The sequence below is a fragment of the Balaenoptera physalus genome (assembly GCF_965194825.1).
Source record: "Balaenoptera physalus genome assembly, chromosome: 19".
In the NCBI taxonomy this organism is placed as follows: domain Eukaryota; kingdom Metazoa; phylum Chordata; class Mammalia; order Artiodactyla; family Balaenopteridae; genus Balaenoptera; species Balaenoptera physalus.
In genome coordinates this window covers 40,899,956-40,923,256 of record NC_138900.1, presented here as the reverse complement: position 1 = coordinate 40,923,256, position 23,301 = coordinate 40,899,956, and the positions used below count along the sequence as shown (strand labels likewise).

General features: G+C 50.1%; 1 protein-coding gene across 3 annotated transcripts in view; it reads left to right on the top strand.

The window, feature by feature from the left end:
* Positions 1 to 23,301, top strand: part of CNGB1 (cyclic nucleotide gated channel subunit beta 1) — a 69,082-nt gene that overhangs the window by 24,789 nt on the left and 20,992 nt on the right. For all 3 annotated transcript variants that reach the window (XM_082439480.1, XM_082439481.1, XM_082439482.1), the window contains exons 14-22: positions 1,935 to 2,028; positions 2,693 to 2,729; positions 11,472 to 11,634; positions 14,544 to 14,651; positions 17,078 to 17,235; positions 18,700 to 18,855; positions 19,998 to 20,206; positions 21,240 to 21,290; positions 21,546 to 21,632. In XM_082439480.1, the coding sequence (XP_082295606.1) occupies positions 1,935 to 2,028; positions 2,693 to 2,729; positions 11,472 to 11,634; positions 14,544 to 14,651; positions 17,078 to 17,235; positions 18,700 to 18,855; positions 19,998 to 20,206; positions 21,240 to 21,290; positions 21,546 to 21,632 (1,063 nt within the window). The remainder of the gene's footprint in view (positions 1 to 1,934; positions 2,029 to 2,692; positions 2,730 to 11,471; positions 11,635 to 14,543; positions 14,652 to 17,077; positions 17,236 to 18,699; positions 18,856 to 19,997; positions 20,207 to 21,239; positions 21,291 to 21,545; positions 21,633 to 23,301) is intronic.

The following is a 23,301-nucleotide window of genomic DNA, read 5'->3' as shown; positions in this document are numbered from 1 at the left end:
GCCCATCCCACCCTTCCGGGCAGGGCCGGCTTCTCTGTCAGGTGTGGAAGGCACGGTTCCCATAATACTTTTAGAGGCCCCCAAGAACATTTTAATTTCTTTTAAAATCAGACCAAGAAATGAACTTTTAGATGGAAGAGAATATTTTAATATATAATATTAACATATTAATCTTCGTATGACTGCAGTCACAAAATGGAATTTGAAAAATATATTTATGGAGGAAGGGGCCCGCGAAGGCTGAAGTGCCCAGGCCCTATGAAAGTCATAATATGCCCTTTTCTTCAAGAAAAGCTGTTTCTTCCTGGGCAGGGTAGAGAGTGTGACTCTGACAATTCAAGCCCCTCACAATGGAAATGCGTATGCAATGAAGAGAAATAAAGTGAGTTAGGTGCTTGGATCCTCCAAACACTCGCCTCACTCCTCCACGTCACCTGGGGCTGTGCAGACACTCAGAGGCAGGCAGTGGAGTATTAAAGACTTGGTGCTGGGGTCAGAGACACCCATCTTTTATCCAGGTTCACCTGGTGCAGGCTGTGTGACCTTGGACAGGCCATCTGACCTCTCTGAGCCTCCGATTTCTAAGCTCAAATAGGATCAGTCATAGCTGGGCTCTCGGGTTTATTTGGGTGAGGATTTGGTGAGACGCTGTGCGTGCCATGTGCTTGGCCCGGTGCCTGGCACACAGCCCTTGGGAGCTGCTGTGACAATATGATTACTGACTGATTCCTGCTCCCAGGCTGCTGGCTCCAAACTGACTGGGCTGTAATTCCGTCCCCATCTCGTCACCCACCTCAGGAGGGCTGAGACTTGGCCCTCTGGGTAAAGGATGGGGAATTCAGGTTTTCTGGGCAGCAGATGCCAAAGAGCATCCTCCAGGAGCCCCTTGGCGACAGTGGTCCATGGCATGGGGTGAGGCCGTTAGGAAGCAGAATCTAATTCTAACCACAAAAATCACATTAGCCCTTGGTCCCAAGTCATCATTTTAACCCAGAGATTGCACACAGGCATCTCAGGGCCCAATTAATCTGGAAACAGGCTCTTTTGGATATTGACATATTAATATAGATATTAATATAGATAATACAGATGTTAATATAGATCTATTAATTTGGATTAATTATCAGCATCTAGAGATGGGGAGGTCCCACCTTTAAAACGTGTAGTTCAGGCTCCTCTTGAAAATCAGCAGATCTGGCCACGGGATTCCCATTCCAAGCGGAGTGGGGTTGCTGACTCAGATGGGCACAGGTTCTTCTCTCCTCCCTATAGTCTCACCCCGGCCCCCATCACTCATGTATGCCTCTGCCTGGTCCAGGGACCCCTGAAACCTTCAGCAGTTGCAGTGTGGCTCTGATCTCATGGCATGGAAAAAACCAGGGTCTGTGTCCGAGGTTTATGTGATGTGGGACAATTTGCTGTGTGATTTTGGCCAGGCCAATTGACCTCTCTGTGCCTCACTTTTCTCATACTCCCTGCTCTTCCTATATCCCCAAGGTTGCCTGGAGACTCTCAGAGGGGAAATGCTGAGCATAGATTTTGAACACTCTACAGTGCCCTTTGGTCAGCCCCCAAAGGACAGTTCCTCAAAACCGTCCTCCGTGATTTTCTTTGCACTTGCTGTTCCCCTTTCCTGGACACTATTCCCTACCTATTCCCAGGTCACAGGCCACCTCCTCTGGGAAGCCCTCCTTCCTAGGCAGAATTGTGCTGTGCCCTTCATAGCTACTTGCTCCAGAGTGTGACTCAGACTGGGAACTTGTTAGCAGGATGTGAGATCTGCCACCTGCCCTGTGCTGGGAGCTTCAAGAGGGCGAGGACCTATCCCTAGGCGTCTTTGTGCCCCAGCTCCTGGCACAGAGCCTGGCACTCAGCACAGTTCAGGAAACATTTAACACCCCTAACCCCAGCCCTTCCCTCCTGCCCCCTCGCAGTCACAGTGTCCTGCTGGATAGCTGTCTGGTGGCGCAGGGCGGCGAGGACCAGAGTGAAGTAGGCGGAACTGAGCACCAGAGCGCCTCACACCAGGTATGGAGCAGCACCAGGCCTGGCGCCCGAGCTACCTCGGAGGCCTGGACTGGAGTCGGCGGAAGGGGCTGGGCCTTGTCCCCTTTGCTTACAGGGGTGGGGTTTGGCTGATGAGATGCCCACAGGACAGAGGTGAGCAGGATGGTGCGTGCTGTGAGGCCCTGCTTGTAGCAGGGGTCAGATGGTGTCCGGAAGGGCCCCGGGTGGTATGGCCATGGGTGGGAGCAGTGGGCTTAGACTCCAGTCCTCACGTGGCTGTATGACCCTGGGCAAGTCACCTCCCCACTCTGGGCCTCAGTGGCCACCTCTGTAAAATGGGGCTAAAAACCTTTCCCTGGAGTATTGTATACAGTTCTACGCTGTGAAGTGTGGTGCCGGATGGAGAGTGCCGTGGTGGCTGCTTTAGTTGCTTTGTCCCCACACGCAGAGGGCTGCCCGAGAATTTCCCCTCATTACATGTGACAGGTCCTGGTGTTGGGGCCTGGGGCTCCTATGTGCACTGGATGCCCCAGAAGGTGAGCTGGAGGGTATGACCAAACAGGCAGGGCCAAGACTAGTCTTGGGGCCCATCCTGAGGGTAGATACCCCCACAGGGGCTGGGCTGGACTAGGGCTAGGACAGGGCTTGATGGTCACAGCTTCGGTTTCCTCTTTTTCTTTTGCAGGAGCTGCAGGAGGAGGCCGCGGCCGCTAGCTCAGGAGGTAGGTGTGTGGTGGGGTTGCATAAGAATGTCCAGGATGCTTTCAGGCTGGGGGCAGCCAGAGTACAGGGGCAAACCCTCCTCCTCTCCCTCTCAACTCGTCCCCCAACCCCATCCCATCCTCAGACAAAACCCATTCTGTGCATCTTAGGGCCACGTTGTCAGAGTCTGATGATGTATTTCAAAGGCCCCAGGGGAATTGCACTGAGGCCCCCCCAGGACCCCAGGAGGCCTGGGGAAACCGTACTCCCAGCCAACCTCTCCTGCCAATCCCCTCACTGGGAACGCAGCTCTCTAGGTTACTGCCCAGTGAGGATTTGGTTCAAATGTAACGTACCTGAGTGAAAATTGGGGCCAGAGCTCGCTAAGGGCGTGTCCTAGACTCTGTGTCTTTTGAGCTTTTCCTTACTGCTAAGATCCTCAGCACAATTTGATTATTTATCACTCCCACCCCTAATCCTGAGAACTTCAGGGATGATGGGGACGGACTCTAGGGGAGTGAGGATGTCTGGACACTGAGCCCTGGCCTTGCAAACTTCCACAGGCCTCAAGACACTGGTGGTGCTCCACCTGCCCTTTGAGGCAGACAGACCATTTTACAGATGAGAAAACTGAGGCTCCATGTGGGCAGCATGTGGCTCAGTGGTCAAGGACACAGACCTACGTTTCACTATTGGCTTCTCCCTCTTCCTCGCTCTGTGACCTGGAGCCAGTTCTGTGACCTCTCTTAACTGTGGCTCCCAAATCAAGAAAGAGGGGGCTATAACAGTACCTACCTCACTGGGTTGCCGGGCAGAGTGGGGGTGACAGTGCATCACTGGAACTGAAAGAAGAGACCATAATGGGGACCATGACAATGATGTTTGTGTCTCAGGCAGCCACTGACGCAAATGGGACTGAACCCGGGTGTCTCAACCCCAGGTGTCCTGAGCCTGCCCCCCACCTGATCTTTGAAAAACATCCTCTGTTAACTTTAACCCAGATCTGCCGGAAACCTACTAAGTCTGCACCCCACATGGATGAACAAGACCAGGATCACCCGGTTGCAGACTCAGGTTCCGTGGGGCTGGTTCCACCCCCTTCCTCAGGTCGTTTGGAAGCAGGTGGCCCGGGAACCACACTTTGAGAAACAGTGAAGCACAGCCCTTTGTCTGCCGCCACTCGAAAGTGTGGATCTTGAACCAGCAGCTTTGGTGTCGCCTGGGAGCTGGTTAGAAATGCAGAATCCCAGGCCCCATCCCAGATCTGCTGAACCAGAACCTGCATTGTTAACAAGATCCCTGGTGATTTCTCTGCGCATTTGTGTTTGAGAGGCAATGGCCTTGAGCCCTTGTTCTCAATCGTGACTGCACATTGGAGTCATTTGGGGAGATTTAAAAATCCGGGTGCCAGTGCTCACCCCAGACCATTAAATCAGAATCTCTGGGGATGGGCCCACGCATCAGGCATTTCCAGACCTGCCCAGGCGATTCCAATATGCAGCCCATTTGGGGGAAACAGGGACCTAGGAAAAGTTATTGCTTCTGGTTGGAAGTGAAATTAATTGAGCTCCAGGATTTCTTTGGGATGGAAAATCCTACCAGGCTAAGAACGTTTGAGTCTGTGAGCCTAAGCCTGAGGAGTTCTGGGTTCTCTGACTCTAATTTCTTTGAGTCTAAAGTATGAAATGCTACGATGGTGGGTTAGCAGAGAAAACTCCAGAGCTGGGGCGCTCAGGGCAGGGCTGTCTCTCAGAGCTGTTGGGCGGACAAGCCGCATGACTGGTGACGGTCTTGACACTGAACTCCGGGGACGAGAGTGATGCTCCAGACTTTGGGTGCAGCTGCTGCAAGCGCAGGTGGGCACCGGGTTGGTGTGTGTTGGCGCTGGTGGGGAAGAGCCCCACCTACCCTGCCTCTCCCAACTCTGTGCTCCTCATTGCAGTCCCCAGGGTCCCGCCTCTGCCTGAGATCCCCTGCCCCCAGCACCATGGCTAAACCAGGCCGGGACATAGAGCTGAATCGCCTGGTCCAGGACAAGCCACCTGGCCAAGTGACCCCCGGGCTTGCTCCCCCAAACCTGGTGGAGCACCTCCCCAATGTGCCCAGCTACCACCCCCCGATCACCCGCATCCCTGTCCTCATCTTCCGGAGGACAGCCTTGTCCAACTCCAGCTTCGCCAAGGAGACCAGGAGCTCCATCCGTCGCCTAGGTAGAGTGAAATTGACCACCCAGCGCGCTGGTGTCTGTGGTGTGCTTCTGCATGGCTTGGGCTCTTTCCTGCATGGATGCCGTGGTCTTGGCGTGGGACCACTATTTGGGCTCATGGAACACCACCCCTTCTTCCTCTGCTGACCAGTGCCTTCATCTTGCTTTGTGGTGACTTGAAGGGTATTAGTCCCCTTCTCTCTGTGCCTAAAATTCCACAATTAGCAATTAATTTCTTTGGGTTAAACATGGCTTTTTGCAGATCATCAATTTTTATACAGGTAGTCACTCATACCCGAGTTTAAACAAGTCCCTCAGATCTCCAGGCCAAGAGGCTTGGGGCAGGGAGCTGGGTGGGGGAAGAGAATAATCAGGGGAATGGAACAGAAGAGGAATGCGGAGGTCCGTTGCAGACAGAATCTACCGACCTTGAGAGCTGGCTGGGAGCTAGACTTTCTGAGGACTGTTGTTATCTGCTCAGCAAATTCCCTTTCAGGAAAGGGGAGGCCCCCAGGTGCTGACAGGCAGACCCAGAGGAGGCGTCCTCAGGGGCCAGTGCAGAGAGAGAGCCTGTCTGGATCCATTTAATTGTGACAAGATCCCCGCAGTGGCCTTCGGGCTCCTGCTGTTTGCTGCCTGATGACAAAGTGCTGGGGGACATACTGGTGCCTCTGGGCTAACCCCTGTCACTTTCTGCCTTGACTCAAACCAGACCTGCCATTTTCCCTTTAATTTGTTTGTTTGTTTTGGGATTACACTGGGCAAGGTTGCCTCCGAGATTCGCAGGCAGGTCGAGCTGAACATTTCACAAAAAGAGATCCACTCTCGTCCTCTCCCTCCTCCTGGCTTGGGGTGGGCACAGAGTTGGGGCAAGGTGGCACGTGATCAACCCCGTGACAGGGGCTGACACGCCAGGCTCAGTGTTCCGGGCAAGGCCTAAATCTCCTCACTCCAAAGGGTCCTCCACGTCCTCCACCCTTATATCACGGCTCGATTTTTGTGCATTCTGTACCAACTCTGCGCTTATTTGCTTACTATCTTTCTTTCAGTGAATTCACTTTTTCATTTAATTGAGTGTATTTAAACAGGAAGCTTTACATTATAATTCAAATGGAAAACCAGCATGGCCTGCCATAAATATAGAGAAGGCATAAATAGAAATAACCACAAAGGTATGGAGAACAATGTAGAGTTGGTCGTTTCCAGTGAGGTACGTGGCCTGCTGAAGGCTCATAGCTGAGTCTGCTCTCCCAGCTGCAAAGGGGGATTCAGACGTGTCAGAGAGGTGTTAAGGCCATAGCAGCACTAACCTGAGGCTTTCTCTCTGCCTTCTCAGGATCCAGACAGAACCGGACAGGGAGGAATGGTTCCGTTCTGTCATCCTTTGCCTTGGCTGTGCCATCTAAAATCATCGTGTGCCTCCTCTGGTCCCTGGGAGCCCCACAGTTTGAGAAATAGTCCCAGTGACACACTGGGACAGTGGGTTGAACCGGCTGTCATTGACACATGATGATTTTATTTTATTTACTGATGAATTTGTAAGGATGTTTACTGCAGCACTGTTTAAATATTCATTAATACAGGCTATTTATAAAATGCCTATATTAGCCATTAAAAGTAAAACAAGTAGAGAAATAGAAAATATTGTCAGTCAAAAAAATCTTTCAAATAATTAAAAGATTTAAAAAACAGGGATTTATATAAGGCTTGGTATTGGTCATGGTAGTGGTCGAATTTACAACACAGATTAATAGAGAGATGTAAATCAAGGCCTTCTTCCCCAGACTTGGTTCTAAAACCTTTACTGTCTAGGATCAAGAGCCAGGTGTCCTTCGGTGATAGTTTGCGGGTCTTATATATGGTTTCTACCTACGCCCAATCTAAACAGTAGGACGCACGATGATTTTAGATGCTGCAGACAAGGCGGTGACAGCATGTAGTGAGAACATTATTCCCATTTCAATGGTGCTGCTTGGCCCCTCTCAGCCGAGGTTTCATTTTGACAGAGGCCTCTACATATGCTGGTCACCAGCCTCCGGATGGGATAAGAGTTTCAGGTCTGGAGCCAGGCTGCCTGGGTCCAGATCTGGGCTCTGCTGAAAGTTTCTTAACCTCTCTGTGCTTCGGGTTTCCTTCTCTGCAAAATGGGGACAATGATGACAGAGACCTCACAGAGCGGCCGGGAATGATGAAAGGGTTTATATATATAACGCACGTAGAGTTTAGTGAAACTAATGCCTAGCAGGCATATAGGAAGTGCTTAACAGTAAATATTATTATTCTCTAAACCAATTTAAGCATAAAATATTCTTTATATTCTGAATTATAGTATTCTTATTCTATAAATCAGTATAATATAAACGAATATAATTTCTGCTTTGAGTTTCTACTCTCCCAAGCTGGCAGGAAATGAAACATCAGGCTTAGGAGTTCCCCGCCCTCCCCTGGGAGTGACTGAGTTCACAGGGTCTGGTGCAGGGCGAGGCAGGGGGTAAGGGGACCACCTTCTCCCTCCCAGGTTCCGTGAGACAGCCTCATGGATGCTGAGACCAGGGTGTTTTTTTGCTGCCTGAGGGCCATGCTGGGGGCACCTCAGGGCCCTGAGCATTTTTGAGAAGCTGTCCTTGTCCTGGCTGCCTCCACGCCCCTGGCCCACCTCCAGCTCACCTCTCCCGAGGTCTGCAGGGAAGCAGGGGGACGTCCCTGCCGCCCCGTGGCTCTCTCCTGTTTTCCACAGCCTGGGGCATCTCTGGTGAGTCTAGCAAAACTTCTTAAGCTTCTTGAGTCCTGTTCATCCTCTTCCCCTGAGAGCTTAGGGTTAGTAAAACAAACGCCCCAAAGTCTTGAGGTCTGCTTACGTTCCCTCCGCCAAACTTCATAAAGTGCTGGCTTTTCCCATGGTGGCCATTAGAAAAAGCTCACATATCCAAGTGTTTCAAAATGCTCCCCTCCCCATTTTGGGGGTGTGCCCCTGCCTTGCTGGCGCCCAGGTCTATGCCTGGCTGCTATTGGGTGGTCCCGCCCAGGCATGGTGGGGACTGGGGACACCATTCCAGCCCCTCAGCATCCTCTGAGCTCTGCCTTGGGGCAGACCTGTCCCCACAGTCACTGGGGTGGGTAACGAAGACTGAGGTAGGGCCACACCCAGGCTCCCCAGGGAGGACCCAATTCTCAGGATGCGAGGTGTCTCAGAGGTCAGGAGAGGGGTTGGGTTGATGAATTTCGGGGGCTCTTGGCATGTACAAAAATAAGGAAATACCAAACGTGTACCCAAACAGGGATAACACACAATACAAAAACAACCTGTTACCCTTGATTGCAGGAAACTTCCAAATGTCTCCATTGGAGGTCCTTCAAGAGTGTGAGGCCCTGAAGAGGTAAAATTGTCACTATATGCAAAAACGTGATACTATATATAGAAAATCCTAAGGACTCCACACAAAAACTACTAGATCTAATAAATGAGTTCAGCAAAGTAGCAGGATACAGGATAAACATTCAAAAATCGGTTGCATTTCTTTACACTAACAATGATATATCAGAAAGGGAATGTAAAAAAAGAATACCTTTTAAAACAACACCAGAAAAAATAAAATAAAATACCTAGGAATAAACCTGACTAAGGAGGTGAAAGACTTATACACTGAAAACTATGAAACATTAATAAATGGAATTAAAGAGGATTCAAAGAAATGGAAAGATATCCCATGCTCTTGGATTGGAAGAATTAATATTGTTAAAATGACAATACTACCCAAAGCAATCTACAGATTTAATATGATCCCTATCGGGCTTCCCTGGTGGTGCAGTGGTTAAGAATCTGCCTGCCAATGCAGGGGACATGGGTTCGAGCCCTGGACCAGGAAGATCCCACATGCCGCGAGCAACTAAACCCGTGCACCACAACTACTGAGCCTGCGCTCTAGAACCTGTGAGCCACAGCTACCGAAACCCGCACGCCTAGAGCCCGTGCTCCACAACGAGAAGCCACCGCAATGAGAAGCCCGTGCACCACAACGAAGAGTAGCCCCCGCTCACCACAACTAGAGAAAGCCCGCGCGCAGCAACAAAGACCCAACACAGCCAAAAATAAATAAATTAAATAAATAAATAAATAAAATTCAACACCTATAAAAAAAAAAACATGATCCCTATCAAAATACCCAAGACATTTTTCACAGAACTAGAACAAATAATCAAAAAATTTATATGGAACCATAAAAGACCCAGAATTTCCAAAGCAATGCTGAGGAAAAAAAACAACTCTCTGGTGGTGCAGTGGTTGGGAATCCGCCTGCCAGTGCAGGGGACACGGGTTCAAGCCCTAGTCCGGGAAGATCCCACATGCCACAGAGCAACTAAGCCCGTGTGCCACAACTACTGAGCCTGTACTCTAGAGCCCGCGAGCCACAACTACTGAGCCCACGAGCCACAACTACTGAAGCCCACGCGCCTAGAGCCCGTGCTCCGAAACAAGAGAAGCCACCGCAATGAGAAGCCCACGCAACGCAATGAAGAGTAGCATAACTCTCCCAGACTTCAGACAATACTACAAAGCTACAGTAATCAAAACAGCATGGTATTGGTACAAAAACATACATACAGATCAGTGGAACAGAATAGAGAGCCCAGAAATAAACCCACACACCTACAGTCAATCTTTGACAAAGGAGGCAAGAATATAAAATGGGGGAAAGACAGTGTCTTCAGAAAGTGGTGCTGGGAAAGTTGGACAGCTGCATGTAAATCAACAAAGTAGAACACACCCTCACAGCATACACGACAGTAAACTCAAAATGGCTTAAAGACTCAAACATAAGACATGACACCATAAAACTCCAAGAAGAGAGCATAGGCAAAACATTCTCTGACATAAATAGTACCAATGTTTTCTTAGGTCATTCTCCCAAGGCAATAGAAATAAAAACAAAAATAAACAAATGGGACCTAATCAAACTTACAAGCTTTTGCACAGCAAAGGAAACCATTAAAAACAAAAACAAAAAACAAAAAAGACAACCTATGGAATGGGAGAAAATATTTGCAAATGATGTGACAGACAAGGGCTTAATCTCCAAAATATACAAACAGCTCATACAACTCAACAACAACAACAAAACAACCCAATTGAAAAATGGGCAGAAGACGTTAATAGACATTTCTCCAAAGAAGACATAGAGATGGCCAATAGACACATGAAAAGTTGCTCAACATCACTAATTATTAGAGAAATGCAAATCAAAACTACAGTGAGGTACCACCTCACACTTGTCAGAATGGCTATCTTTAAAAAGTCTACAAATAACAAATGCTGGAGAGGGTGTGGAGAAAAGGGAACCCTCCTATACTGTTGGTGGGAATGTAAATTGGTGCAGCCACTATGGAGAACAGTATGGAGGTTCCTCAGAAAACTAAAACTAGAGTTGCCATATGATCCAGCAATCCCACTCCTGGGCATATACCCAGACAAAACTATAATTCAAAAAGATGCATGCACCCCTACGTTCATAGCAGCACTATTCACAATAGCCAAGATGTGAAAACAACCTACATGTCCACTGACAGAAGAATGGATAAAGAAGATGTGGTGCATATATATAATGGAATACTACTCAGCCATAAAAAAGAATGAAATAAGGCCATTTGCAGCAACATGGATGCAACTAGAGATTATCACACTAAGTGAAGTAAGTCAGAAAGAGAAATACCGTATGATACCACTTACAAGTGGAATCTAAATATGGCACAAATGAACCTATCTACAAGACAGAAACAGGCTCACAGACATAGAGAGCAGACTGGTGGTTGCCAAAGGGGAGGAGGGTGGGGAGGGAAGGACTGGGAGTTTGGGATTAGCAGAGGTAAACTATTATACATAGGATGGATAAACAACAAGGTCCTACTGTATAGCACAGGGAACTATATTCAATATCCTGTGACAAACCATAATAGAAAAGAATATTAAAAAAAGGAATGTTGATATGTGTATAACTGAGTCACTTTGCTGTACAGCAGAGATTGACACAACATGGTAAATCAACTATAAAAAGAGTGTGAGGCCCTTTAGCCCCATGTCTCATGCCCCCACAGGCCTGGGAGAGCCTTGTCACCCCTACCTTGGGATGGGGAAACTGAGGCCCAGAGAGGGGAAGCAGCTGAGCCAGGCCGCACCAGGCCAGGCCCTAGGACGTGGCGCCCCCAGGCTCCCCATGCCCTATCTGAGTGATGTACCCCCATCACCCACCCCAGGGCCTTGATGCTTCTCCAGGCCCAGGGAAACCAGGCTGGGTTTTGGAGAGCTGGGCTCCAGGCTGTGTCCAGGAGCTCCTGTGGCTTCTGTGGCTCCTGGGTTAGTGGCTGGCATGGGCGTGGCGGTCAGAGGGCCCTGGGTTCTGCATCGTTTTGCCCCCTGCATGGGTCTCTCCTGTGGGCCCTGTTGGGAGGCAAGGCTTCCAGAAGCCCCTCCACACAGGCTTTCTGTGGCTTCCCTGTAGAATACAGCAAGGCCCTGGGACCTGGCTTCTCTCTGACGCTGTGCCCTCCTTCCTCTCCCCAGTACCTGCCACGGAAGAGCACCCGGAAGTGCAGGTGGAAGACGCTGATGCTGACAGCCAGCCCCTCTACGAGGAGGAGACTCCACCCTCTCCCGTGCCGCTGCCCCCGTCTCCTGCCGAAGCCGACACACCTGGGGCCCCAGGATCAGCCACAGGGAGCCTCAGGTCACCTTTTATGCTTCTCTTGGGCTTTTCATAGCACTGTGCCACCTGTGCATTTGGCATTTGAGGACACTGGGGCCAGAGAGGGGAAGAAGCTGGCCCAAGTCACTCAGCGAGTTGCTGTCAGCGCTGGGACTATGGCCCCACCATTTTCAGTTCTCCTAATTCCTGGCTTCAGGCTCTAGAAAGAGCTCTCTGAGGAAGCCCTGTCCAGAATACCCTCAATTGTACGTTTGAAGGGGGTAATAAATGTGACAGGGCTAATTTTATTGTTAAATAATACAGTGGACATACCAAAGAGCACTAGATATAATAACCAACCCTAATCCCACCACTCTAGGTGGTAGTTTTATTTTTCTGCCTTCTCTTCCATACCTTGTTTGTGGGCCCATGCTTTTGAGTGGTTTTAGTTGAAGGAGTGATTGGATCATATCTCATTTGAGACCACATCTTATTTATTGAGCCCTTTTCCGTATTGCCAGTCTGTCTCCTTAACACTCATTGTGATGTTGTGTTGACATCCTCCAGCTCCATGTGCCAGGATAGACATAACAATCCTCTCTTGTTGAATGCTGTCCACAGTGGTGCTACAAATATCTCTTTGGTCTTCTGCCCTCTGTCCTTGGGCTCCTTTCTTGAGAGTGGGTTTCCTGGTCAGGGTTGCATGCATTTTTGTGCCTCTCTAGATAAGTTAGTTGCTGCATGGTTAGAGTTGGTTTTGGACAACCTGAGCCAGGTAACTGAGAGAGGGCCTGCCTAGAGCTGTAGGCAGTCTGTGAAGTGCAGTACAGTGCTTTGTGAATGGTTAATTAAGCTAAAGGGGAGCTGCCAGTGCATCTCCTTTGCTGGCTAGATTGAGGGATGGTTCTTTTTTCTTGATTAATTCTTGCTTTTATCCATGAACCCTTGAGTAATTTCTCAGTTGAGGTCAGAAGACTGCCAAAACAGAGATGGTTGGATGTAGCAAACAGAAGGCTCCCAGATTTTGAAATGGAGAAAAGAGTCATAATCTCACCCAGCCTTGGAACACAGCTCACAGACACATCAGTCCTCACGTTTAATTCACTGAATCATGCACAGAGTACAGACAACAGAAGACAGGGCACCACCATAATTGTAGACATCTGGTCTACCTCCCTCTGTTCCCTTTATAAGGGTAGGGAAACTGTACAGGCTGGGTTAGAGGTGGATATTTGGGAGGAGGGAGGGGACTAAGATCACGTGAGACAAGAATCAAAGCCTCCTGCCTTTTGCTTATGAGCTGGGTCTGTGAGGCTCCTCTTATTATCATTCATTCATTCATTTGCAAACATTTACTGAACGTCTTTATGTGCCAGGCTCTGCTCTAGGTGCTGTGGATGCATCAGGGAGAAGCCTGAGAGGGGCCTGCCCTCATGGAGCTGACATTCTAGTGGGGCCGAGATAGACAATGAACAAGTAATCACACAAGATTTTTCCAGAGAGTGCTAAGGAGAATGTGACTGTAAGAAACTGGGAAGCCTCCGCCTGAGCTTGGCGCCAAGAAGGAATTCTGATGCCTGACGTGAGAGGCCAGTGCGGCTGCCTGTGGTCCGGGATGGAATGAGCACTGGGGGCAACTGATGGGAACAGAAAAGCCACAAAAACAGAGGGGCACACAGGCAAGGCCCTTCTCACAGTGCAAGGCTGCGGTTTGGAGTGAATCCCAAACAACCCCTGTCTACTAGGATTATGAAAATTCTGCAAGCTACTGTATGTGAGGTGCTCAGCACAGGGCCAGGCACCGGGCGGTGCTGGAGGAGCATAGCTGCTGATTTAGTTCCACAATCTGGATTCTCTCCAGGCCCGGAGAGGGCACTGAGCTGGGAGCAGGATGCCTGAGTTTAAGTCCCAGTTGTGAGATTTTTGCCCCAGTCTTCTTGTTTGCAGGCATCCTCTTAATTAGAGTGTAAAAGAGGTGAACCCATGAGTTTTGCCATTCTAGGCGAGTTGGCAGAAGGTAATAGGGTGGTTTCAGAGCCTTCTGGAATAAAGCAAATGCTGCACATCCCTCTGACTGTATCCTTTTACAAGCCCTAATGGTGGAATCCTGAGTCACGGTGGTTGAGTATGGGAAGAGTACCAAGTGGATTCAAATCTAGACACCAGCAGCTGAGACACCAGTGATTCCAAATGCAGCACTCTGTGGCAGACTTGAACTGAACGATGGGGACCTGGGCATAATTTAGTCTTCATTCTTCAGACAGGGAAGCGGGAACTCCAGGAGGGGATGGGCTTTCCCCAGGTCACACCATGAGCTGGAAAACAGACTTCATGGCCCATGGGTGTCAACTTTTCCAGCCAGGGACACATCTGCAAAGGAAGAGAAGCTGAGCTTCCAGGAGCGTTAATAAGATGGAATGTGAGCCCTCACACCTTCTCAGTAGCTGGAAGGGTGGTGTGATGGAGAAGGGGATGGGGTGGACTGGGGAGGGCAGTGCCCTCAGACTGGGAGGTGGAAGGGAGAAGGATGTTTAAACTGAGACCCGACTGAGTGATAAGCACCTCATTGAATTGGATAGATTTAGTCCCATTTTATAGAGGGGGAAAACTGAGGCAGCTCAGAGGGTTTGAGTAACTTGCCAAGGTCACACACTGGGAAGAAGCAGGGCTGGGGTGCAAATTCGGGTTTGCCCGATCCCAAGTCAGTGCTGTTACTTTTATGCTAGGCCATTGAATGGATGCAGAGACTGAGATCCAGAGGTTGGATGTGTCCCCTCTTTCCTTTTTTGTTTCCCTGCAGGCAAGCGAGGACCCTTTGGCAGCACCATCCTCTGTCCCCACCTCCCCGCCAGGACTCGCTCTGGGTGATCTGCAGGGCTCAAAGTTGGTTCACCCCCTCGCGGCCCCTGCCTCCCTGAAGGCCCCTCCCTTCCGTGTCTGTGCTCTTGCAGGAAGAGGCTGTGCTCCCAAGATGATGAGGCTGAAGAGCTCAAGATGCTGTCACCGGCCGTATCCCCCGTGGTCGCTTGGTCGGACCCCACCAGCCCGCAGGGCACTGAGTAAGTGGGGGCCGCCTCTGGGGTCTCAGGGAATCAGAAGTCTGGGTGGGGATGGGCAAGCAAAGGGAGGTGAGCTGGGGGGAGAATGGATGTTCTTAGAACCTTCCACCCCAAGGCAGACTGTGCCAGTGGCTTCCCAGCAGTAAGAGAGGGCCGGGTCTCCTGCCCAGGCTGCTTCCGACCAGCCCAGAGATTCTGAAAAATCTGGTCTGCAGAATGGGCTCGAGCTCAGGGCCCAGCTGTGCCCAGAACCACAGAGAGTGGGCCCTGGGGAATCCACAGCTTTATAAGCTCCCCAGGTGATTCTGATGCAACTGGTCTGTGGAACAATGTTTAGAGGCCACTATGAGGGCATCGGGACCTGTGTCTCTGACATCGAAGTGTCACAAGGGCTGGGCCAGTGGGAGGTGTTTTCCTGAAGGGTCTACGTAGGCTGGTGACAGTGAGTAGCCCAGCCCTGGGCTCTGGCCTGGGATCCTCGCCTCCTCTCCAGCCACAGCTCCTGGAGTGACCTTAGGAGGCAATATACTTTCCTTCCAGTCTTTTTTTCTGTGCATAATTTTATGGAGTTTATGCTTAACAGTATTGTGGAAAGTTCAGAAAAGCAAAAGAAGCCGGAAGAAACCCAAACCTCACGTATTGTCCAGTGATCCATTTTAGCATACAGTGGAGTCACATCTCATGCAGTAGGGTAGGGGTAGGGGTAGGGTTTAATATCAGAAAATAAGCCAGAAATCAGGTATAATAATAAAAATTACCTTTGAAAACTCTTAAGGTGGTCAGCATGGAACCCCATGTATTACCTCAGTAGGTTAAGATGCTATAACAAATAGACCTCAGTGATTCAGTGGCTTAAGGAACAAGACGTCTCATATGTCATAGTTGTGTCACCAGTGGTGTGTTTCAGGTCAGTGGAAGGCTCTGCTCCCTGCAGTCATTTAGGGCCCCAGCCAACAGTTGCTCTGCCACCTTTGTGTGGCTTTCAAGATCCTGCTGGTCACCACTGGGAAGGGAGAGTGCCAGGCCGCTCTTCCACAGGGAGGCCCGGAATTGCACTAGCATGTCCACCCGTGAGAGCTCGCACGGCCACACCTGGGCAACGTAGTCCCTGGCTGCGTGGTGACTACTCCCTGCAGGAGGGAGTGGGTGTGGGTGAGCAGCTCGTGTCTCCTCCGCCCCCCAGTGCCATCTCTCATTATGACCCCCCCACTGCTTTTCTCCAGCTAGCTCCCTCAGCTGAGCACAAGAAGAGTAGCTGGCTTGAGTTTCAGTGCCTCAATGTATGAAAAAAAACAGTAGATCTGTAAACATTAGTGTTACCCTCAGCTCAGCAAGAGGATCACAGGCCACTCAGAGGAGAACATAGAACATAGGCTGGGGCTTCCCTGGTGGCTCAGTGGTTAAGAATCCGCCTGCCAGTGCAGGGGACACGGGTTCAAGCCCTGGTCCGGGAAGATCCCACATGCCGCGGAGCAACGAAGCCCGTGCGCCACAACTACTGAGCCTGCGCTCTAGACCCTGCAAGCCACAACTACTGAAGCCCGTGTGCCTAGGGCCCATGCTCCGCAACAAGAGAAGCCACCACAGTGAGAAGCCCGCGCACCACAAGGAAGAGTAGCCCCCGCTCGCCGCAACTAGAGAAAGCACACACGCAGCAAGGAAGACCCAACGCAGCCAAAAATAAATTAAAAAAAAAAAGAACATAGGCTGGTTCACACGGCCGCCCGTCTCAACTCACCCGGGGCTCTTGACCCACACTGAGTGGAAGACTCTCATTCATTCTCTCTGTCTGTCTGTGTCTGTCTCTCCCTTGCTGCAAGTTCATGCAGTTTAAATTCCTATAAATTAAAAGAATATGTAATGTATCTGCACTGTTTTTAATATTTATTTATTTATTTATTTATTTATTTTGGCTGCGCTGTGCAGCTTCTAGGATCTTAGTTCCCCAACCAGGGATCGAACCTGGGCCCTCGGCAGTGAGAGCGCAGAATCCTAACCACCAGACTGTCAGGGAATTCCCTGCACTGTTTTTTCCATCATCTATTTCCTAAGCCTAAAAAAGTAGCCCCTGTCCCCTCTCTGATCTGTCCTGTATCTCATGTGAACCCCAAGCTGAGACTAACAGCCCTGAACTGAGTTCCAGAGTTTCCCCCTAAATCACAAGTGGAATCCAAGTTTTTTTGGAATTGCCCATCTGAATCAGAGCATACGTGGTACATTTTCTGAAAGCTGGGCTCCCGGGTGTTACTCCCAGACTGAATTTCCTCCCAGGAGATATCAAGGTGGGTTTGATGTTTTGATGTCAGAAGGAGACTGGGGCAGGATTTACCCCCTGAGGCCAGGTGGGATACAGATTCAGCTCCTGCCCGGGGGCGCAGGGGTCCCTCCCCACGCAGCCCGCTCAGCTCTGGGTGGTGTTCCCTCAGTGACCAGGACCGCGCAGCCTCCACAGCCAGCCAGACCGGCACCCTCATCAACGACCGGCTCCAGGAGCTGGTGAAGCTTTTCAAGGAGCGGACGGAGAAGGTGAAGGAGAAGCTCATCGACCCTGATGTCACCTCTGATGAAGAGAGCCCCAAGCCCTGTGAGTCCAGAGCTGGGGCTGGGCCACCTGACCAGGGGTGGGGTGGGGCCCCTTAAGGCCCCTGTCAATTCTTGGGGAGGGTGAACCCAAGGAAACGGTTGGGGTGCTTGAGAGAAGCCCAGATCTCCATTCTCTGGAATTTGAGGTCCTTTATGTACAGGTTTAGCTACATGTCTAGGGGAGGAAAGAATGTCAAAGTTCTGACCAGTGATCCAGTTGTACTTGGCTCTCCCTCCCACAGGGCAAGTTGCCTTGTTGACCCTCTGCCCCTTTCCCACTGGAGGGCAGGTGGTCCACCCTGGGATGTATCTCATGGTCTTGCACTTAGATGGTGTCCATAACCCACTCTGGAACTACACAGTCTTATTTTTCAGAGGCCTCCATTGCAATATTCTTATGGGGTCACCTGAAAGTTTCCTGCTTTCAAAGTGCCAGGAGGAGATAAGAACCATGCTCTCTCGCCAGGGAGGTTTTCTAGGTCTTTTCAACAGGAGGGTTGTGCCTTAGAACTCATGGTGCCAACAGCGGATCTAGCAGAGCCTGACTTCACACTCCTAAAGCTGGAAACATAGCCATATTAAACCTGTAAGAGCCAATCTCTAGGTCACCAACAACATCACCATAGATGCATGGGAAAACTGTGATCCCATTTGGTGTCTTGTTTTAGAGGTGAGACAGCTGAGATTTCTGCTCTGAAAAACCTAGAACAATGTTTTCCTGATTTCTGGCCCTGGGTGGTGGAAGTTCTGGGTACCAATGCCCCTAGCCCTCCAGAGAAACCAAGGGGTCCAAGCACAGACACACAAGCACACACTCAACTGAAACATCCAACTTGCCCAGAAACACCTCATTTTAGGCAGTTCCTGAGAAGCAGTCCCAGACTGGTAGCTGTAAGAGCTTCAGAGCAGGTGCCCAGGTTGCTATTAAAGAGGATCTGTGTGGTTTGCCGCAGGAGAGCACACAGAGCTTGTAGCAGGTTGTGGGATGGTGCCAGGGTCCCCTCAGCTTCAGTTCCAGAGTCTGCAGTTGGGAGCCTTCTTTTTTTAAAAAATAATTAATTAGTTAATTAATTAATGAATGTTTGGTTGCGTTGGGTCTTTGTTGCTGCGTGCGGGCTTTCTCTAGTTGTGGCAAGCGGGGGCTACCCTCCGTTGCGGTGCGCAGGCTTCTCACTACGGTGACTTCTCTTGTTGTGGAGCACGGGCTCCAGGTGCATGGGTTTCAGTAGTTGTGGCGCACGGGCTTCAGTAGTTGTGGTGCGCGGGCTTCAGTAGTTGTGGTGCACAGGCTTAGTTGCTCCGAGGTGTGTGGGATCTTCCCGGATCAGGGCTCGAACCCGTGTCCCCTGCACTGGCAGGTGGATTCTTAACCACTGCGCCACCAGGGAAGTCCTGCGAGCCTTCTCTTTGCATCCTCTACCCGAGCCTCAGGGCTGGTTCAGAGGGTCACTGTGTCATCCCATAGCCCCAGCCAAGAAAGCCCCAGAGCCGGCCCTGGATGTGAAGCCAGCTGAAGCGGGGCAGGTGGAGGAGGAACACTATTGTGAAATGCTCTGCTGCAAGTTCAAACGCCGCCCCTGGAAGAAGTACCAGTTTCCCCAGAGCATCGACCCGCTGACCAGTGAGTCCTGGGAAGGCGGTGGGTGTTGCCACATGTCACATGAGAGGGCAGGAGAATGGGAGGGGGTGGGGGCAGTGCAAGGGTGGGCCCCAAACTAACAAAGTCCCTGAACTAGGAACATAAGATCATACCCATCTTAACAGACAAGCAAACTAAGGTACAGAGAAGTTAACTGGCCTAAAGACACAACTAGTCAGTGGCAGACTCAGGACTCCTGACTCTTGGCCAAGTCTTTTTTCTACTCTGCTTTTCCTGGCTCCTTCCCAGAGCTGCTGCTCTGAGCAGAAAAGGGGAAAAGTTCTTCCAACATCTAAAGTGAAGTCCCTCTCACTTGCCTTTTAGCCCATTTTGTATTCTTGAGGAGTAACAACGCTTCATATGTGCACAGCACTTTACAGTTTACAAAGGAGCTCCCTGCCTCTTTTATCTGACTTCTCCTTATGACTTCTCTGAGGAGGACAGAACAGGTGCCAGAGAGGGACTTTCCTAAGGACACACGAGAAGTCATTTGGGGGGCAGGACTTCAACCCTGGTGTCCATTGGTCCTTTAAAATGCCCAGGTGGGGGGAATTCCCTGGTGGTCCAGTGGTTAGGACTCTGCGCTTCTACCACAGGGGGCATGGGTTTGATCTCTGGTTGGGGAACTAAGATCCCGCAAGCTGCCCAGCGTGGCCAAAAAAAGTAAAAACAAAAATAAATAAATAAATAAATGATAAAATGCCCAGGTGACCTACAGTATCCATCCATCCATGCACTTGTCCTTCTGTGTATCCATCTGTCCATCTTCTATGCATTATTTACTATTGTGTATTTACAAAGGCAGGAAATACATTTTTGGAAAAATTTCAACAAGAATGAGAGCAAAAGTGTTTCCTGGTTAGCTGTCTATTAACTAATAGTGACTCCATATCCCATATCCCCTACTCAGAGTACTCAATTTGTTAGGGCCTTGCCGTGGTTTATTTTTATATCAAAGATAGTTTTACATGCCCCGCCCCCAAATTACGGAAGGGCCGCGTATAGTGCTTGTAGGAAAGTGCAGACAGACAAGTGGGAAGAAGAAAGCCCCACCCTCATCCCATGGCGAGGAGCCCTTCTCTGGCTGACGTTCTAGCATATTCCTGCCCCTCCCACCCCCGCAGGCCTGATGTACATCCTGTGGCTGTTCTTTGTGGTGCTGGCCTGGAACTGGAACTGCTGGCTGATTCCCGTGCGCTGGGCCTTCCCCTACCAGATGCCGGACAACATCCACCTCTGGCTGCTGATGGATTACCTGTGTGACCTCATCTACCTCCTGGACATCACCGTGTTCCAGCTGCGTCTGCAGTTTGTCAGAGGCGGGGACGTCATTGTGAGTCACAGACAGGTGGGGGGTGATGGCTGGGAGCAGACCCTTCAGCCAGAGCATTCGTGGGGCTGACCCCTGCTGCTGGGATGGACCAGAAGCTAAATGAACAAGGAAATCTCAGGACGTCCACCCGTGCTTATTCAACAGCACCATTGCTTGTTTCACACATCTTTGGTACATTCAAATTACATACATCAAGTCTCGCTCATGGGTGAAATGGTTCCTGGACCACCTGATGGAATGAGAGGTGAAGAAGTGGCCTAGAGAATGGCCTTTAGAACAGGCAGACCTGGTTCAAATCTCGGCTCAACCAGGACAACTGTACCACCTCTTGGAGCCTCCGTTTCCTCATCTGTAAAATGGGGATAGTAATCGCTCCCACCTCATACCATTGCTGTGAGGATCTATGGAGGTGATGTATGCAGAATGCTCAGCACAGGTATCTGCTGACAATCAACATTTCCTGCAACACTACTCAGACCAGTTTGGGACCCTGTGCTCTGGTGCACTTATTAGGGAGAAAACCTAAGTCCTGATTGTGACTTGGCAGAGTTCCCATCTCCCTGTGCATGTCACTTTTCAAAATCCCATGCTGGCAGAGCCTGCTCCACTGTGTGCAGGCAAGTTGAGTTTGAGCCTCTAAAACAATTTAGAGGAAAAAAAATTCCCTGAGCAACCTCTTTCCTGGTCTGATCAGAGCAGTGGCCAGCTCCTCAGTGAATAAGGTTGCAAATGGTCCAGGTAAGAGAGAATAAGCTCAGTGTCCCTGCTTTCCATCCAAGAAGTTGGAATTGAGCTGAGTGACCTTGGACAGCCTCCCGCCTCACCCACCATGCCACCCCCGGGAGCTCGACCTCCCTATCTGTAGACTGTGAGGCTTTCATCGAAGCTCTGCTGGTCCATTCTGCTACACATCCATGGGGATGTTACTTCAATAGGAAGGTGGAGGTTGTTCGGGGATTTCCATTGCTACTCCCATGGGGTCAGGGATTAAGCTCTCAGACCATTTCACAGTCAGTATTCCATTTTATTCCAGACAGACAAAAAGGAGATGCGCAACAATTATCTGAAATCTCAGCGCTTTAAGGTGTGTGCCAGGGATCTTGGGAGGTGGTCTCTGGGGTCCCTGGGTGCTTTGGGGCCGATGTGACGTGGTTCCCGCCAGGACCAGCACGGGCTGGAGCTCGTTGGTAGGATGCCTCCTGCCCTAATTGTAGCCCCTCCAGGGGCATTCTGACCTCACCTTTCCATTGAAGGTGGAGACCCCTGCCACTCACCCCATCCCACAACCCTGGGAGTTATATACTGTTTTATGCACTGTGGTGTCCTGCTGGGATTTCAGATGGACATGCTCTGCCTCTTGCCCTTGGACTTTCTCTACTTGAAATTCGGTGTGAATCCCCTCCTGCGCTTGCCCCGCTGTTTGAAGGTAAGACCATCCAAGGCCTTCAGCTCCTCCGTGCTCTGCACCTGCAGTGGCATCTTAATGTCTGGCCTGAGCGGCACTGGGGAGCAGGAGGCATCTGGGAAGGGTGGCCCCGAGGGGAGATGGGAAATTCCTTACAATTTTTAGTGCTTCTTAGTTGTGCTGTGTGTTAGATATTGTTCTAGAGGCTTTACAAGTGCCTACTCCTCAACAGCACGAGATGAGTGTTGTTAGTACCAGAATTTCACAAATGAGATGCCTGAGGCACAGAGAGGTTAAGTAACTTGCCCAAGGTCACACAGGTAGGAAGGAGTAGAGTCTGGATTTGAACCCAGGCAGCCTGTTTCCACTGTCTATGCTTTCAGTTGCTATAGAGATTCAACAGAGAGACTTCTGCTTTATGATGGTCTTCATCTAAAAGATGGAGAAACAGAGGCTTGGAAAGCTTGGGTGACTTGCCCAAGGTCACAGGAGCCAGGAAGTGCCCAGGATGGATTTGAACATGCAGTCCGACACCTGTTTCATCATTAGTTGTTGTCATTACAGTGTCACTACAACCATTCCTCCTGTCACCGGGGCAGAGCCAATGTCTCAGTGAGGGTGACACAGTGTAGAGTGGAGACCTGGCAACATCCTTTAACATGACCAGAGTGGACAGCTAGTCAGAGCACTCAGGATCCCACAAATGGATTTTTCTGGCAGACCAAGTAAATTCATCTTTCTCCTTACATAATACCTGATGCTTCTTCCCCAAAATGGTAATGAGGGAATTTACAAAAGAGGCAAATGCAATAACCTTAATAACTTGGAGAAATAGGGCAGAGAAAAGCTGGAAGAATGCAAGTACCTCGATGAAAAGCAAACATATCTGGAATTGAGCATGAAAGCTGCTTCTGAGCTTCCTGGCTGCCCAGAGGAAGAGGGAAACTGGAAGTGGCACCAGTCTTATTTGACACATGCCAGCCTTCCAGGGGCGGCAGAGGTTGCTTTAGAGCCATACATCAGAGTGAGGAGGGTTAGATCCACAGCCCAAGTTTTACCTCAAATACAGAGGCTGGATCCATATCTTGGTCCACGTGGTAGTAGTGAACGTAACTCAAGCGCCTAACCTCTAGCAGGACTCAGAGGATGCAACTCATTGGGTCCACGGTGAGGATCCAAGTCCGTGGTCCTTCATCCAACGCAAACTCCAGATGGGAATTAGAATGAACACCTGGGTGATAGCTAGCATGGCCCACAGGGAATCTTCATCAGTGTTATTTTCAAAGGTCAAACAACATGTGTGCAGAGATCTAGAGGCAAGTGTAACATTGTGGAAAGAGCTTGCAGTTTTGAGTGTGATCTGGCTTCGAACCCTGGCTCTGTCACTTACCAGCTGTGTGTTTTGGGCAAGTTCCTGAACTCCCCTGAGTGCCAGTTTCCTCTCTGTAAAAGGAGAAGGATAATATATGTAAATAAGTGCTAAGGTAAAGTGTATAAAGTGCGGTCGTACAAGGGGCTCAGTAATGGGCAGTTATCTTACACTTTATTATTATAAATAAGCCTTTCGAGGAGATCAGCGAGCGGCTGTTTCTTTATATAGTTGTTGTCTTTATAAGTAAACCTTGAAAACAGGGTCCTTAACCTGGGATGCATGTACCTTAAAAGTTTCATGATAGGATTTGGAAGGTCT